Here is an 18,035-nt window from a genome sequence, read left to right as displayed (position 1 = left end):
TAAGTTCGTAGTTGCTAATCTTTTCTCATACACACGTAAGCTTATGTGCCGATCCCCAGGCCAAGCAATTCTCCATCTTGTACATGCGTTTAGACTAAAGACACACAAAAACACATTACTACCCCCATTTTACTTATAGTCATACACTGCGGAGTCTCAGTACCAGGAATAGTATCTACTTCTGCCTTTCCCTAATCATGTTGGTTCTAGAAAGTCATCCACTATTCAAGAGAGGTGCCATTAACCACCGGTGACTTTCTCATTCCATTCTAGGACACTTGTGAGGTGCTAAAAGGCTGCTATGACCTTTTCCAGGCACTGATCATTTACAGCCCAGGGTGATATAGAGCCTTGGCTACAGGTATGGCAGAACCAGCACTCACTCATGCACCACCATCTGTCAGTCAGCGTGACTCACCCAACCAGCCAGCCACGCTGAAACAGACACATATGCCATCTACTGGACATCTGAAGAATGCCAGGAATCAAGGACAGCTTGTGCTAACCTCTTCTCTGACATTGTTTGATATCAACTTTTTGTTTGATCATTCATGTTTACTACAGATGCACATCTAACCAGAAAGGCCTTTTTTAATCTGTCATGTAAATGTGTTATTAATAACGAAAAGGAATAGGAAGTGTGCGCATGTTGATAGACCTACCATTTCACCTGAGCCCCCTCTTCAGACACTTCACACTCAAACTCGACTCTTTCTCCTTTCATGACCATCTGATCCTCTAGGTTACGTACGATCAGAACAGGAGGCTCTAAAAGGCACAAATATAAAATATTTACAAAATGTCTTTTCTCAAAGATCTTTGTCTGTGGAAGTTAATTACCTTTAACAAAGAGCTCAGTGACGGTCTTCTCATCTCCAACTACGCACATATAAGCAGCATCATCTGCCAGAGAACAGTTGTTGATGGTGAGGAAACGTTTGTTGCCTACACTCTCAAAGATGTACCTGCGAAAAACAAGAAATTGTTCAGTAGCATTTCCAGTTTTGTTCTCTAGATGGGGACAAAGCATCACTGTTGGAGAGGCTCTTCCAAACATACATCACAAATTAACAAAACACTTTTATAAAAGTTTTTATCAATGAAGACATTATCATGTCAGAAACTTTGTGGGAAACAAATAATATACAATTGTTAAACATATGACAAGACTTGCTTATTCACAAGATGTATTTTTACAAGAGGTTTCACTTAACTAAGGTCACTGAAAGCTATTATAAGCCAATGAGGATTGTTTAGTTTGTTTTTCCATTGTTATTTCAGTCTGTCCTTAAACATCTGACAGTCTCCATCCATTGCCACTGCTGACATCTGAGTCTACAATGCTGCTGTGCATTCTTGGAAAACTGTCCTTGCATATTCATAGTCAACAGGCTGTTTGAGACATCTAACTCCACAGACGAGCCCCGAGGTTGCTTATCAAGTGTAGGCTGTGTACTGTCATAGGCATACTGTTGAGTGCCACTCACTTGCTAGGGTTGACAGCGGAGAGCAGGAAGAACAGTCCATCCATCAGCAAGCACACAGCGTTTTCAAAAGTCAAAGAAATAGACAGTTATTTGTGATCATCCCCTTTCCATGCACTTTACTACTTTAAGACAATACATAATGTGTTTTTCCCCTTTTAATTAAAGTGACAGGACCTAAATAGATACCTTCCAGTTGGGTGTATCTCTTGTCCATTTTTAAACCATTTTACTTCTGCATCTGGATTGGCCACTTCAATTTGCATTTTGATCTTGTGTCCCTTTTCGACTTGGTAGGCTGGGTCCAGCTTCCTAAGAAAAGCTGTGAATAAAATAATGAAAAGCTCAGTCGCACTATCAGAACAAAATACTTCTTTAATGTTACATTGTTTTGTTTGCTGTCTTTTTTTGGCTTTGCGCTCTTGTATATTGATACAAGTTTGTAAGGAAAGAAACACTTCACTTCTAATGCATCAAATGTGCATGTAACAAATAAACCTTTGATGTTTTTTATTGAACAAATCCATTTCAAGCTATAAAACTGCCAAGCACAGTCTTTCATGTACTAATCCACACAGTATATTTCTCCATCATCCTTCCAACTTGAGCTATCGCTAATAGTAAAATTTTTGTGTTTTTTAAGATTAACAAAGGGCTACAAACCTGCACTTTTCTTCTCTTCTTTTTTTTTCATTTTTTTTAGTCTCTTCAGCATCCCTCGCAAGTCAGTGATTCCATACTGGAAGGCGATCTTTTCATACTCTGTCGGTGGAGCCTTCTGGAGGATATCCCATACGTCTATGTCAGGCTCTGTGGTCACATGAACAGCTCTGCAAACCCACAACAGAAGATGGATGTTGATCAGGAAAGGTAAATCAAGCCTGAACATCTTGTGTCTTCACAGTGATTTAATATTGCTCTTTTAAGAGTTTATTAAAGGGATAGTTCATAAAAAAAATATAATTTTGTCATTATTTGCTCACCCTCATGTTGTGCCAAACCTCTATGACTTTCTTTTGCGTAATGCTGCAAAAGATTATATTTTGAAAAATGTCTGTTTCTTTTTTTTTCTTTTTCTTTCTTTTTCTTTTTAGTCCATACAATAAAAGTCCAAAACTGCAATGTACCCCAATGACTTTCATCGAAAGTTAAAAACAGTTGAAACATTTTTCAAAATGTGTTGTTTTGCAGAAGAAAAAAAGAGTAAATGATGACAGAATTTCCAGGTGAACTATACATTTAATTCTCAAAAATAGTGTTCGGTACATTATTTATTCAAATTATTTTTTAAAGTATAGAAATGCAATTTACAACACCAAATAAATATTAATAAATTAAATCAATGTTATTAATAGATTTTTATTCTGTATTTTTAAAAAATCTTACCGTAGGCCAGTTTTTAAGAAACTGCTGTACTTATGTAGAGGCAGAACCCAAGCGTCAAGCAAAGACAAACCACAGCTGATTAATTTCACATTATCAACCTTTTAGATCACATAGCAACAAACTGCTAGACTATCAAGACAATTCATTTTTATACATGCATTAAACAAAAAAACATGCATAATCTACATTGTAGTCAACAGAAAAGTTTCTATTTATTTATAGCATATCTTCCTGTCTCTCTTGTGTCTAATAAACCTATAATATATATATATATATATATATATATATATATTATAGGTTTATTAGAACCTTTCGCATATTTTGCATAAACGTACAGTGTTTACTGACATAAGCATTTTGCAATGCCGTGGCAGAGTCAGTGAATGTGGGATGAATAGCGTGGGATGTAGAATGACGTGGGAATCGTGAGAGTTCTAGGTTTATTAATGTGATTAATTAGGAGTAAATGAGTATGATAAAGGAGTTTGCTAAAAATAAGTAAAACGTGATTGTCTATCTAGTTCCAAGTGGGTGTGCAGTCTACGGAGTGGAAAAAACATTGAAGGACTAAAGTTGGCAATCAGTGGCTGATTAGGAGAGAGAACAATCAAGGTATCACACACACACACTTGGCAGTACAACACTCAACATTCCTTCATGCACAAGCAGTCAGTTCACTGTGACTCACTTACTCTCTGAATATGGGAGTGGCAGAGCCACAGAGGAGAAAAACAAAAAACAATTATACATAGATGAGCCTAAAAATTATATAGGGAAATTGGAATAAATAAAGCTTATACGTCAATATATTAAATCACAATTCATACAGTAAGGTACCTGCATTTAATTTAAATCATTCACACCATATGTAGCTCAAAACATACAGTGCAGTTAAAAGACAACACTTTGAAAATCTTGGATTTAAAATCAATTTTAGACTTGGAAACAAACAGTTGTAACATTGGTTGCTATATGCACAACAGTTTTTGTATTATGCATGCCAGGTCAGTAGTTGGCGATGTGCACTTTGTAAAGAAAAGCTACGCACCTATAAACTAAACACGTAATACACATGTACATGTTTTTGTAGTTTACACAGAGACGGTAACAGTATCGTTTTCAAAAACCTTGCACTTTGAAACCCGTTTTCAAAAGATAGCATTTTCTGCCTCCCAAAATACTGTTGTCATGTAAATGAATGGCCAAAACACATAAAAAGTTTTCAGTTTTTTTTGAAAACAGTGTTTTATAAACGTCCCCTTAATCAAAATAAAATACTAAGGCATCTAGGCAAATCTCAAAAGAACTGGAACAGAACAATCACATCCACAATGATAATAACGGAAAAACTAAAGCACAAACTAAGAGCTAAATATACACAAACTAATCAGGGGTAAAAAATGACAAGTGTGACTAAATCAATGAACTAATGAGTAACCATGGAAACTAACCAGAAGCGGGAACTAGGAACAAAGGAAACAGTTACATTTTTTCAGGACAACTTAGATTGTTAATAATAGTAATTTGTTCAAAAATGCATAAAATGATTGCATTTATTCAGAAGTGGTCTTCTGGACCCCCACTGCATTCATTGTGAAAGTTTTGGACATGTGTAGACAATGAATGTATCTGAATGTATGTTTTAGATGCCTCAAGACTCACCTCTTTTTCAGTAAAGCACTGAAGTCCAGTTCACCCGAGTCATCACCTGCATCTATGCTACTGTAGGAGAAGAAGGAATCGAGAGCCACAAAACATGAGCATACAAAACTGTTACATTCTAACCTCATTATAAGGTAAGCACATTTTCAAAATAGGGGAAATCTTTTAACAGCTTCTATAATGTTAAAATGCAGTCATTTAAAAAAAACTGAAATGTAATTAATGATTATGTAAAATAACAGAATATCAAGTATGTTGATGCATATGTCATGTTCAAGCTATATTATTATGCTTAAAATATGGAATGGTTCGGTAAGATTCTTTAAAATATTTTTGAAAGAAGTCACTGATACTCACCAAAGCTGCATTTATTTGAGAAATTACAGTAAAAGTTTTCTATTTTATAATGTAAATTATTCCTATGAGGCAAAACTGAATTTACAGCAGCAAAAGAACAGCATTTATTTGAAATAGATTTTTTTTTTTTATGTTTTTGATCAAAAGTGTCTTTATTGTCACTTTTGATCAATTTAAGGCATCCTTGCTGAATAAAAGTTCATTTCTTTCTAACAAAATATCTTACTGACCCCCAAACAGTAGTGAACTGTAGTGTATACTGACACATACAGAGCACATTTGGGACAGATGTGTAGATGCTGATTTAGGACAGATGCACAAACAACACATGCAAATAATTTTCTTAGGCAATGGAAACTGGAACAGATCTGCACTACGCTGTTTTTAAAGTGCCCCTATTATGCTATTTTAACGGTTCCTCATTAGGTTTTGTAGGTATCCTATTATAGGTTCACATGCTATAGTGTCTGAAACGGTTTGATAAAGGAGTCGGTCTTTCTGAATCACGTTTTTTTCTGAGAGCCTGCTCAGATTGGTCAGATGGCCCAGTCTATTGTGATTGTTCTCCTGCTCACTGTGCATTTCGGAAACAAAATGCCCGAACATTAACGATAGCGTTGGGTTTACCATATCAATTAGAGCCGATTATCAGTTCGAGCCTGAGATCAATTCGAGCCTTTGGAAATGCCTGCAAAGTGGCAGCGCAGAAAGCAACGTCTTCTCAACATGTCGACAACACAAAACAAACTATTCCAGGTCTCAGCTACTACTACAGTGCTTGAGGTTGGGTCAAATTAGACATTGTTTGCGGGCAGCCAGTGACGACCATAGGCTGGCATTATGAAACTTGCGTTTGTGCAGGAAGTAAGAATGGAATTACTGACGACTCATTTCAGGCAGTTCATAATGGGCTCTTTCTTTTGGGAGACAATGACTCCATTTATTGTACACTCTGACCTTAAACCGAAACTTTGTAGACCTTTTGCAGCTATATAACAGACTACATGAAAAGGTAATATCCCCAAAAATAGCATAATAGGGGCACTTTAAAGGCACTTTGTTGGACGATGTGGAAGATGAGGGTAAAAACACAGAAATGCTGATGGACAGAAGAAATTCATGGCAGACTCCTTCTAGGATCATTGTACATATCAAAGGCTGTTTAGTTATTATAAGGCAACAAGTGAGGAACTTCTCTTATGGTTTGACAACATAGCAAATCACCATGGAATGAAGAGAAGAATCAAAAGAGACACATCACTCAAAGTTTGGGCAGCTGGTTCCACTGATTTTGACAAGGCATCAGCCACAGTTAAGAAGTTGAGGTGCATGGAGAGATTTCTGTTATTATATTTCAAATAACCAGAATTAAAGTATTACAAAACAGTCACGAACATAGTGCGGTTTCTGATTAAACTGGTGGCAACGTTATTAGTGTGATCCTCTAATTTGCTCACTCTTAATCAGTGTCTGCACTTGAAAAGATCAGTGGACAGGGAAATCATATTCACTTTAAGGCCGTCTGCCTCTGATACACCAGTAATGAGTGTTGGGGAAATTGCCCTTCTCACAAAAACAGAGAAAATGGTCAGAAGGAGAGAACAGGAAATGAGAGTCATGATGAGAGTTTGCAAAGATCCTTGGAGAGTGAGTCATAAAGTGTCAGCGATGAGTAATATCACTCTCCTTAGATGTTGGCAGACAAAGGGAAGATTGAAAAGGACAGAAAGAAAAGGGCAAGCTATAACAGATGTCTGACAGAGGGACACGGATGGACACTGAAGGACTCAATGAACTCTTTGATGACAAATCAGAGGGTTTGGTTGAGTAAAGACAATGGACAGTGTTGTGAATATATCCCCTGCTGCTGCAGCAAACCCCTATACTTAGCTACCTGCCAGGTTCTCCCATCTTCTTCTTACCACCTGCACTGGTGCTCCTGGGTAATCAGCAGTTCCAAAAAGGGTTAATGCAGTTTAAATGCAAAATTTTCAATCCCAAATATGGACTCATATGCTATCTTAATGTACAAACAAACCACGAAAAGAACTGCTAGGATCTATGCAAACAAAATTATTTCTTCAAACCTCAAACCAAGCAAGCAAGCCAGAAAAAAAAAAAAAGGTTAGCATTTCAGTATGTTGCTGAAATGGCATGATACTGTTGGCCAGCATGACCTTTTTTAATTTTAAGGAAGAATTGTTGAAATCAATACTTTAATTTATACTTTAATAAATAAATAAAAATAATAAATGACATAAATACTCACGTGCGTCTAAATGCAGAGCGAATATCAAACCCTTCTGTTGAACGAGCCTCTGGAGTAGAATGCACACAGTGAAAAGCACACATTAGAAATTAATTTAGCACAATTATAATTATTAACACTTAATTATTCCTTGTTGTTGTTTATCAAGCATGCAAATGGTTCTTCTTATTCAAACTGTTTTTTGTCAGGCCCAAAATAAAAGTGTGGGTCTTACCATGTACTACTAAGTCAAAATTACAGCTGTCAAACTTGTCTCTAGACGACACCTCACATCGATAGGCTCCAGCAAAGTTGGCTTTAGCTGCAATGATATGCATCTCAAATGTGTACACCTGAATAGAAAACAAAACAAAAACTTTTGTACTTGAATAATTTGACTTATTTTTGACTTTCAAACTATTCTAAATGTATTGAGTATTACGTAACTATTTGAACACAGACCTTATTGTTGCGGTCATAGTGCTCTTTGAGTTGCAGGTGCTTTCCTGACTTGCTGGCCAGATCCATCCACTTTCCTTTGAACCATTTTACCGTGGGCTTCTTCAGCAGAGATTCACCACACACCCGAGCAACAATGGTAATGTTCTCACCTACATGGGAGGAACAGATTGGAAGCATGTTTTCATTTCATATGCACTATCAGTTTCTTTTTGACTAGAGGCAGTGTCACTTACCTACATTCACCTCCCCACTTTGGGGCTTCTCTGTGAAGAGACCTGTAAGGTCCTGCCTTGTGTCAGGATGATGACTCTCAGGCAGAGCTTAAAAACAAACAGAAAAATAGGGTTTGTTATACAGTCAATTTCAATCATTTGAAATGTGTAATTAAATGAAAAAGCATAATTAAATATGTCTGTGTGTGTTTTTCACCTTCAGGTACTACACCATCTGACGTGGGTCTACTGGTGTCTGGATCTGAACTTTCAGAAGGTGCTGGTGGAGCTTCTTTAGGTTCTTTAGGTTCTTCAGGCTTAGGATCCGCAACTGCAGGATCTGGGGATATGGCTTTTTGTGGTTCCTTCACTGCAAAGCAAGATTTTTTTTAGCTCACATGGCTCTTGAGTATAGTTTTTTAAACATTTCAGATATATTACCCTTAAAACACACTCTCTGTCTATTAATGAACATGCTTTTGCATCTCCTTTTTAGCTTTGATATCACTCTCTTCAGGATTCTACTGGCCACATAAATTAGCACTTGCTTTCATCTTCGTCTGTGGCTGGATAAATGGCTCTAAATACCTGATGTATAACCATTGATCTATGTAACAACGGTAGAGACTTAAAGTTGCAATATGTCCAGATGAAGCACATGAAACATTGGCCATTTATACTGTGCTTTGTGTGTGCTTTGGCCATGAAAAAAATAGCACTAATACTTGTTATACTGAACCTCTTCAACAGAGTTCTATTTGTACAAGGATAATTCTGTTGAATTTCTGTTTCTTTTTTCTGAGAATCAATTTATCAGGAAAAAATGCACTAAAAGACAACTAAATTTTACTTTGCCCCTCTAGACACTGACTTTATTAGCCTATTCGTCCAGTATTTAATTGAACCCACACTTATCTTTATAATGCCTTACAGGATCACAAGCTCTATGAATGGACACTGCAGTTTAATCCCTGGTTTCACAGACAAGGCTTAAGCCTAGTCCCAGACTGAAATGCATGTTTGAGTTGTCTTAACTGAAAACAACTTGCTCGTGATCTTAAAATATATCAGTGCCATTGTTTTGTCTCAAGATGCACAAGTAATGTTTTTCTTCTAAGGCACGTTTAAAAAAGCTATTTAAATGTTGTAATTAAACTAAGGATTAATCCTAGCTTAATCTAAGCCCTGTCGGTGAAACCGGACCTAAGAGTTTGAAGTGAGGAACAGCTATAACTAAGAGGTCTGGTGAGTTTCCCAGATTCCACAGCAGTCTGAGAAATCCTTACAAATAGTGATTACATGCTCAGAAAATGTGCTTTAAAAAACATCTGCTTGCAACGCCAGGGAAAAAGTGAATCAGAAAGGAGAATGGTTATGGTGCTCTGTGACTGCTTTACAAACGAACCAAAGGTGGGGTAAAAGTGAGGTAAATACAGAAAAGATATGAGTCACCATCCAAAAATCACCCACCTTCTGATTCTTTTATCTTTAATTCAAATTTGACTTTTGACACCCCAGCAATAACAGCATATCCCACTGTATCCTCGTGGACTGCATTGTTTATTGTGAGAGAGTGCTTAATGCCCTCCGCTGAGATGGTATATTTGTCACTGGATGAGATGTCCTTGGAGTCTCGCTGCCATCTCACTTTTGCATCAGGCTTCTCAGTCTCGGCTTCAAATATGACTGTTGCCCCAATCTCAGCAGTCTGAGACTTTGGTTTCTTGATGAAAGCTGAGACTGAAGGAGGGAGGGAGGGTCAGAAGGAAAGGATGTATTTCCAAAATCTCCACCTCAAGCTCTAATCTCTGAAAACCTCCTCTCTAGCCTCTCCAATATTGCACACTTTGAATGGTCCTCAAGACTTTGTGGTCTAATGCTTAGATCTCTAGATGTCTCTATCTATCATTTATAAATAAATTATAAATATTCTATCATTTAGAAATATAAGAAAATGTGTTTAGAAGAAGATTAAGACAAATCTAATTTATATTTACAATATATATATATATATATATATATATATATATATATATATATATATATTTATTTTATTTTAAATTGACAACTAAATTGATTTGCTGGTCAGGGTCAAAAATGGAAGTCAGACTTTATAACATATAAGACTGGAAAAACTGGAAGAAAGGGTAACTCTCTGAGAGAACAAAGGAAATTAACATTTGAACTCACTCTTGTGCACCATTCAAGACGCAAGTCTCACCTCAGAATCATCCTAATCTACATCTCTTTCCCTCTTCCCCCATTCCTTCTCTCTCATGCTGAGATCACCAAAATTCACCCAAGAATCTATATGGTTTAATGTGAATAAATATGATACAGTATTACACATGTTTGGTATCATTTGAAATGTCTCAGTGCAACTGGTACAAAGGTATCATTCCCAAAGAAGTAAACCAAAAGGTAATAAGGTATTTAAGAGTTTAGAGATAACTCGCACACAGAGGAGGGTGTGTCTTCCAGGCAAATGGCATCCTGCTCTCAAAGGTGTAAACTCAATGCAAATTCCCATTGTTAGCAAATATTTCCATGTAAATCAAAATCTGTCCCCAGTAAGCCTGGGACGGTGATTAATGCAAATTCCCACTGTGAACTCTTGTTTACATTTGAAAAGAGTTTTCTGCCTTGGTCTGAGTATTTAGAAAGATGCTGAAGAAGGCTCGTGGCGATTTGTTGCTCAAATTAGCCTGTGATGTTGAGAGTGGCCGAGACTCTCAGCATCATGTATTTTCTAATGTCAGGTTCGCATCTTTTCTCTTTATTCCAGAGCTTTTGATGTTTTGTAATTATTATCTTTGAACTGATTATGAAATTGGCATGATAAATTTACCTGACATAATAAATTGTTACATTTGATTTTATTCTGACTGACTCTGAAATTGTTTTCCCAAGTAGATTAAATGGACTCGTATGTTCCCGCAAGTTTTGCGTCAGATTAGTGACGACTAATATTTGGCATCAATTCAAGTGTACTTGGTTTGCAAAGACAAGAAGTGCATTTCCGTTTAGAACAGCAAATGCTGCTTGACCAATCTAAATTTGGGTGTGTCTTACCTCTGTTTTAATTTAATGTTACTTTAGATAAGTGTGCGTGGGAAACCACGACATGGCCAATCCAAAGCTATTATAAGAGAAGTAATGTTAGTCAGCTTATATCTGTAATAGTGGCCATACCTCTGAGTAAACGTTTAAGTTAAATTCAAGTGTATGCAATTCCATGGGGGCTATACCAAAGTATCTTTGATTGTGTAAGCGTGAATGTGACCGATCTCAGGTAGGATATAGCAATTACCTCTGTTTGGTGACCAAAACTGATGAGCTTGTGAACGTTAAACAGAAGACATGAGGACCTCTGAGCAACATAGTTTCCTAATCTGAATGGGTTAAATATAATTAATACTCAGATATCATTAAAACCTTTTTCATTTATGGAGTCATATGAAATAACGAGGTAATACATATGAGAAAATGAATTTAATTTCATTCAAGGAAAGACAGTAACACGCAAAAACCTTCAGCCGTATTATTGGAGACCGCCCATTGGACAGATAAAAGTGCTTACAATATAAAGTAATGGTGTTTTGTTTTTGAACTATAACACTGTGGCATCCACATTCAAAGCTATAAAAAAGCAATTCTAAACTAAAGTTTTTACACTTAGTGGATTTGTAGTGTCCTTATTTTTATTTCCAGTGAAAAAAAAAATCTAAAACACCTGCCCCCGGTTTCACAGACAAGGCTTAAACCTAGTCCCAGACTAAAATACATGTCTGAGCTCTCTTAACTGAAAGAAACTTACACTGACATATCTTAAAAAATGTCAGTGCACTTGTTTTGTCTCAAGACGCACACCAGTAATGTTTCTTTCTAAAGCATGTTTAAAAGCTACTTTAATGTCCTAACTGAACTCCTTAATCCTATCTTAAAGGGGTCCTATTATGCTTTTTCACTTTTTCAACTTTAGTTAATGTGTAAAGTTGCTGTTTGAGCATAAAAACGATCTGCAAGGTCACAATGCTTAAAGTCCACTCCAAAGGGAGATATTTTTATTCAACAGAATTCACTTTCCAAGAACTACAATGAACGACTTGTTTGGACTACAACGTGTTTTTTCCGGGCCTTATGAAGTCACCATGTTACTCATTTAAATAATCTCAACCCACAGAATACGCAAAAAAAAGGGGACGAGGCCTGGCTGAGCTGTTGATATATCATGCTGTTTTTTCCACCCCTTTTCCAAAACTCATTTGTTTGACCTTCCTAAGGCTGACGAACTTAGAGTGGTTAAAATTTATTTTAAACACTGTTCCTGAACATTATAATCCCGATGTTTATCTGTGTGCAGCTCATTTTACGTTGAACAGTTTCAAGAAACTAAGAGAGTACAATGCAGACTACACATAAAAGCTTCTCCTGAAATGGAGCAGTTCCCACTTTGTCGGGACAATCTGACCTTTGTGGATCACATCTTGTAATATGTCATATTATTTGTAGTAGTGTTTTCTATTAAAAGTCCCCCTGTGGTGAAAATCAAGTATTTCATATTTTTTATGTCTATGTGGTGTTTTTAATATGCTTTAAGACAAACCATGTCCAAATTCATAAGTCAACACCATTGCTGAGTTTTTTTCCCTATAAAACTGCAGTGAACCCAAAGCAGTCTCAAAAATGCGGCCTGAAATCGCTGGTGTTTCTGACGTCACAAACTACCTTGTAACCAATCATGTGCATGCCAGCGCGCTTTAGCATATCATTAAATGACCGCTCTGAAACAGTGAAGTCTCAAGAGAAGCCAGGTTATCCGAGTATATTTTTCTGTTGATATGAAAAATCTAGTAGATTTAGCAATATAGTTGGTCTATGATGTAATTATGATGTTATGATAAACTATATACTTTTCTCCACTGACTTTCTGAGTTGTTCAAAGCGTTTCTAAGGATACTGAGGCAGCAGTCTGAGATAGCGAACGGGAACATGGTTCATGTAACATTAGCAATCGGTATTAGCTGCCTGTATGATAACATAGTCAAGCAAATGGCTTATATTAATCACCGCTATGTGTCCGTCGTTGTAAAGAGCGATACCATTGTGCAGCGTTTACCTCACTAAGTTGACCGAGTGAATCTGTGAGCTGGAGTGAGTGGAGGCGGGGTTAATTAGCATATTCATAGATCTGCATGTACTAAATGAAGCAAGGCTGTAGTTACATTCAAGCTATTTTAAGGCATTAAGAATTTTTTTCACAGGAAAAAAACGCTTAAATATGTAATTTTTTGGTGTATCAAAGATGAGTTTTAAGGGATAAAATTATTGACTACAGGGGGACTTTAACAGTACCAATTATAAATTGTATGTTTTTGCTACGATGTAAAAATGTCCTGTGAAATCCATGCTTGCATAGTTCGTGCATGAAATCCGTTCTGGACGATCCTCTTGTTTGTTCACATTATTAAGTCTGAATCAGGCTTGAATTGGTTTGAAAATATCCTTAATATTTACATCAGAGTAGAGCTGGCTGTTATGGTAAGGGGCGTGACATTTCCCGAACATGCGCTGAGTGGTGCCAATCACAACACCCTGGGCCAGCTAACCAATCATTTTGTATTTCGGAAGAAGGGGTTTAATCGAAACATGAACTATGGCATGTTTGAAGCAGACTGGGGAGACAGGTGCTGTAATAATGTAAAATATGTGAAAAATAATGTGTTTTTTGAACAACCCAGCATGAAAGCATATGCTAGTACACCCCAAAAACAAAATCAAGACTTTGTAAAAGGGTATAATAGGACCCCTTTAGTCAAAGCCCTGTCTGTAAAACCAGGCTCTGATGTATTTAGTTTGCTTTTAAAGTTAGTTTTTGGTGTGCATTTAGCTCATTAAGTGAATTCCCCAGAGGGAATTCTGTAAAAATACTAATGAGTAAACATAGAGTAAAATGTATACACACAGTAATTTGCTTAGGAATAGCTTAGGCAATATTTGGAAAACTACTTTACACTTTTGACACTTGAAGGTGTTACTGGACCTTGATCTTTGCGGCTATTGTTACTCACATACCTTGAATTATTAACCGCTTATTCATCGTTCTTCCTTTCACTTTGAGTCACGCATCTTCAATCGCATCATTCAAACATAAAGCAAGCCAAACCCTCTGGGTTTAAAAATAGTGCATGTGCTCTCCATTGAGAACTGCAGTCCATTTTGACACAGCCGCAGGTAGCTGCTAGATGGATTAACTGAGATCTATTTCTGTTGTATATCAGTACTGGTCCCTCTCTTGCCATTTCAAAACTGTTGGTATCCACATTGTCTTTGTTCCATGGATTGATGGATGTTTATGGATTGTTATGTTACTTTGTTGTAGTAAATCTATGTAGTAAATGTGTTTTGAACTATAATGCATGTGAGGTAAGCTAGCACAATGTCAGGAGACCTGTACGAGGATGCATGTTAATTTGAAACGTTGGGTTGAATGTCTAATAGAGGACTGATACATAAATGGTAATTGTCTAGACTCTAGAGTAAAAGAGGCAGTTCAAGGGATAATTTAAGTCAGCCAGTGTGCCAGCCAATAGTCACTGGATTTCGCTGTGAGCTGGGATGGGAAGGGAAGGGAAAGTATTTCATGAACGTGACTTGTGTCATTAAACTTATACTAGATGCTGATGGTTGCCGCACAAACATTTAAATCCTAGGCGTGTCTGTCACTCAAAAGAAAATGTGACATCTGTTCAGTCACGATAAACTTAAGAGCATATAGTTGTTGAGATGTCCTGTTTTGAATCTAAAGCAGTGGTTCTCAACTTTTTGACTCCAAGGCTGCCCTTTGTCCAAGATAATATTCGAAGGCCCTTTAATCTAAGCTGATGTACCTCTGGTATTTATGGTGTATATTTGTAATATTATGTCAGTTTAATATTAAGCATCTTTATTTTAATTAAGTTTGTTAATATAACTACATCTTAATAATTTTAAGACTTTTGGGGCTCCACTGTAAGTTTGCCGAGTACCCCTATTTGTCCACTGCCCCTGATTGAGAACCACTGGTCTAGAGCCACTGAAGTACACTGAAGATATTGTAACAGGGAAGATGCAACAGCATTGTTAGCAAGCTGTTGGTCTTAGCGAATATCGCCTGAGTGGGCTGTCAAACAGGTGGTATCACATTATGGCAATCCTTTAATTCCTGCTTAGGCAAGGTTATTCTGTGCACTTTTGGAAAAAAGCCCTTTAGTCCACTGCCATTATTCTATCTCTTTTGCTTAGATAAAGCATTAAATGGTATTTTGGATTAAAAATATATAATAAAATAAAAAACTGCTTATAGAGCAGTGCATAATACAGTCATATGCTTTGAATGCTGTTTTCATATAGTATGCATCTTGACAGTATATCAAGAAAATGCTCATCAAATCAACTGATTCTGCCCATTTTGCCCATGTGTTCAATTACAAATGTCCATAATTGTTCAAATTACGACAGATTTAAAAAAACAAAAAACAAAAAAAAAACAGAGGTGCAGGAGTTCAATTAATGGAAAGCACTGTATATATTACAAATTGCTGAGGTTTTGAAGTTGTACTATGATCAATCCAGTACACATAGGGTCAAAGTTCAGAACAGAAAGGTTAAAATTTTCTCAACCAACAACTCTGGTTAAATATCTCTGCTAAAAAAATCGGTTAAACACCCATTTGTCAAATAGAATTAAGAACAAAAACACTAGCATACCTGTTTTTTTAGTTGGTTCTGGCATCCTGGTTGAGTGTCCCAAACAGGCATTGTGGACACCAACACCAACACTTCTCTTTTAATAGATACCCCCCGCCCCCACACCCCTTAAATGTCGCATAGTGCTTGCCCCAAATCATCCTGTCCACCCCTTCACACATCTATGACCTATCACTGAGCCCACCTTCCATCACCCCCATTGGATGACAGAACAAAGAAGCTAAAGGTGGATGGAGGATAAGGGAGCAGACCGGATGGGGTAAATTTAGAGTCTGACAGTAGCAAAGCATCTTCAGAAGTTTCAAAAGTAGCAGTCAGTATGTGGTTTGGCCAGCAACTGTTTTGAGTACTACAGTGCATCTCATCCTCATGGACTGCACCAGATTTGCCAGTTCTTGCTGTGAGATATTACTCCACTCTTCCACCAAGGCACTGGAGTCAGAAAGGTCTCTATAGTGTCCTAAGCTAGTATTGTTTAATTGTATACTGCCTGTAAACTGTTAGTATCTTAAGTTCTTAGTTCTGTTCTTCCACATGGAATCATTTTTTTATGGTCCATTGAACACGCATAAAAAACATAAATTAAACCATTTCTAATAAAAATCTATAAAGCTTATTTGGATTTTACCAAATTACCTTTAAAATACAATATCCCGAGTTGCTGAGTTTATAATCTTTTTTTATCTCCTGAAGGTTCTTTTATGCAGGATTAATTTACTTAACTTTGTGACTGCTTTCACATTCTCGCATACTACTGTCAACCATGGGGCGCAACTGCACATTTCCTGAGGGCAAGATCAGTGTATATTCAGAGTATATTCCCCTAACACAGAAAATTTTCTGCAAGCCAATGACAGCCACTGTAATTATTACATGATATCTGGATGAGGTGATTTACTCACACATCCAGTTGTTTCTGATATCATGTTTGACTGCACACAGAAGATTAACAAAAGATGAGGCCAAAAGTCCAATAACCAGCTTGTGCTTGGAGTGATGCAAACTCATCAGGGGTTAAAAAAGTGACAAAGATGCAACTCCTCCCCCCCTATTTGATACCATAGCAAAACCCCAAAAAGTGTATTGTATAACACCCCCTTTAACCCCCTGACAGCCGTTCGACCCCAGACAGACATTTTTCATATATATTTTTAAACAACACATGTATTGCTCACTTTTAGTTAAGCAATTTTTGAATGATTCATGGTAATTATTTCTTATTTATTTGTCTAAAAATTATTCATATTTTTTGTATATTTTTATATAACATGGGAACATTACATTTAAAACTCACTTTAAAGATGATCTTTTTTTCTTTCATTTTTATTCATGGAGCTAATTCATGGGAAATGTGCCATGCTTAAGAGGAAGATTTCTGCCATCTGGTGGAAAACAAACACTTTTAAAATCAAAATGACATTTTACCGCTATAACCAGTAGATGGCTGCAGAGGATCACTCATTGTCACATTTGCCATTTCTGCTCCCTAAAAGTTAGTTGTTGTTTTTTTTTTTTTTATGTTTTGCTTTTGGATTTATATTTAAGCACTTAAAAAGCACTTTTTTTCTTTTTTTTTAAGTTCAGCACTGTTTTGCTAGTGAAGTATGAAGTAGCAAGAGTTTTTAAAAACTCATCAGATGAATCTCACAAATAGCCTATTTTGAATTCCAAACAGCGATTTTCGGCAAAAGGTGACTAGTTGTCATCCCTGTTAAAACTCTCCTCATTTCCTATCGAATGTAAATTGACTGCCCATTTACAAACAAACCACGACCTTATTTTTTTGAGCGACAGAGATATTTGGAAATGAACTGATATTTAATCACTTTGCCCTCACAGCCTTAATGACTTACAATAAAAAAAAAAATTATAGGTTAAACTTACCAATCTCTGTTTGTTCACTTGGACATTGCTGTTCTCATTTTAATGCATTGCTTATAATTTCCCTTTGTGTTTTTCTGTTCTGCACCCCAGAACGTTTCCCTCTTCTGACTGTTCATTTTGGTCATGTGACTGTGTAATGGCGAAGGTTGAGTGGTTGATACCGATACTCACTTGATAATAAATACATTTTTGAACTAATTTAAAATGCTAAAAAATGCTTTCTTTTTTTTTTTTTTTTTTTACAAATAAGCTTTAGGTTATTTACGTTTTATTAAAAAAGATTTTCGTCAAAATGGCCCTTGTGTAGAGCCCCTGCATATACTACATACCACATTTAGGCACCCCTGTGTCAACCTTTCCTTGACCCCGAATCCGAAGCATAAACGACACAGCAGAACATCACCAACCACTAGCTTTTGATTTATGCATCTTGTTTTGATAAAATAAACCTTTAAAGATTTAAACCTTAAATCTTTTAAGAAAATAAACCCTGTCGTTTAACTGAATGCCCTCTTAGATTAATATTGCATCTTGACATCAATCTAGTATTCAGCTACTAGGCTACTTTTAGATACATTGCATGATACTGTT

The 18,035-nt window shown here is 36.5% G+C and overlaps 1 protein-coding gene across 9 annotated transcripts in view; it reads right to left on the bottom strand.

Annotated features, from left to right (window-relative positions):
* mybpc3 (myosin binding protein C3) overlaps nucleotides 1-15,773 on the bottom strand; it is a 41,071-nt gene extending 25,298 nt beyond the window's left edge. For 3 of the 9 annotated variants that reach the window (XM_084405145.1, XM_084405148.1, XM_084405147.1), the window contains exons 1-13: nucleotides 15,561-15,703; nucleotides 9,282-9,551; nucleotides 8,029-8,181; nucleotides 7,833-7,919; nucleotides 7,600-7,748; nucleotides 7,373-7,490; nucleotides 7,159-7,207; nucleotides 4,533-4,592; nucleotides 2,871-2,894; nucleotides 2,148-2,314; nucleotides 1,674-1,806; nucleotides 841-965; nucleotides 663-768 (exon numbers count right to left, since the gene is read on the bottom strand). In XM_084405145.1, the coding sequence (XP_084261271.1) occupies nucleotides 663-768; nucleotides 841-965; nucleotides 1,674-1,806; nucleotides 2,148-2,314; nucleotides 2,871-2,894; nucleotides 4,533-4,592; nucleotides 7,159-7,207; nucleotides 7,373-7,490; nucleotides 7,600-7,748; nucleotides 7,833-7,919; nucleotides 8,029-8,181; nucleotides 9,282-9,551; nucleotides 15,561-15,585 (1,466 nt within the window). In that variant the 5' untranslated portion in view covers nucleotides 15,586-15,703. Of the gene's footprint in view, nucleotides 1-662; nucleotides 769-840; nucleotides 966-1,673; nucleotides 1,807-2,147; nucleotides 2,315-2,870; nucleotides 2,895-4,532; nucleotides 4,593-6,783; nucleotides 6,829-7,158; nucleotides 7,208-7,372; nucleotides 7,491-7,599; nucleotides 7,749-7,832; nucleotides 7,920-8,028; nucleotides 8,182-9,281; nucleotides 9,552-15,560 lie in introns of all 9 variants that reach the window. The other 6 variants (XM_084405144.1, XM_084405146.1, XM_084405150.1 and 3 more) reach the window with 5 other exon arrangements.
* Between the last annotated feature and the right edge of the window lie 2,262 nt (nucleotides 15,774-18,035).

Source organism: Rutilus rutilus, assembly GCF_951802725.1.
Source record: "Rutilus rutilus genome assembly, chromosome: 3".
Lineage (NCBI taxonomy): Eukaryota > Metazoa > Chordata > Actinopteri > Cypriniformes > Leuciscidae > Rutilus > Rutilus rutilus.
This window is presented reverse-complemented; position numbering and strand designations above follow the sequence as displayed.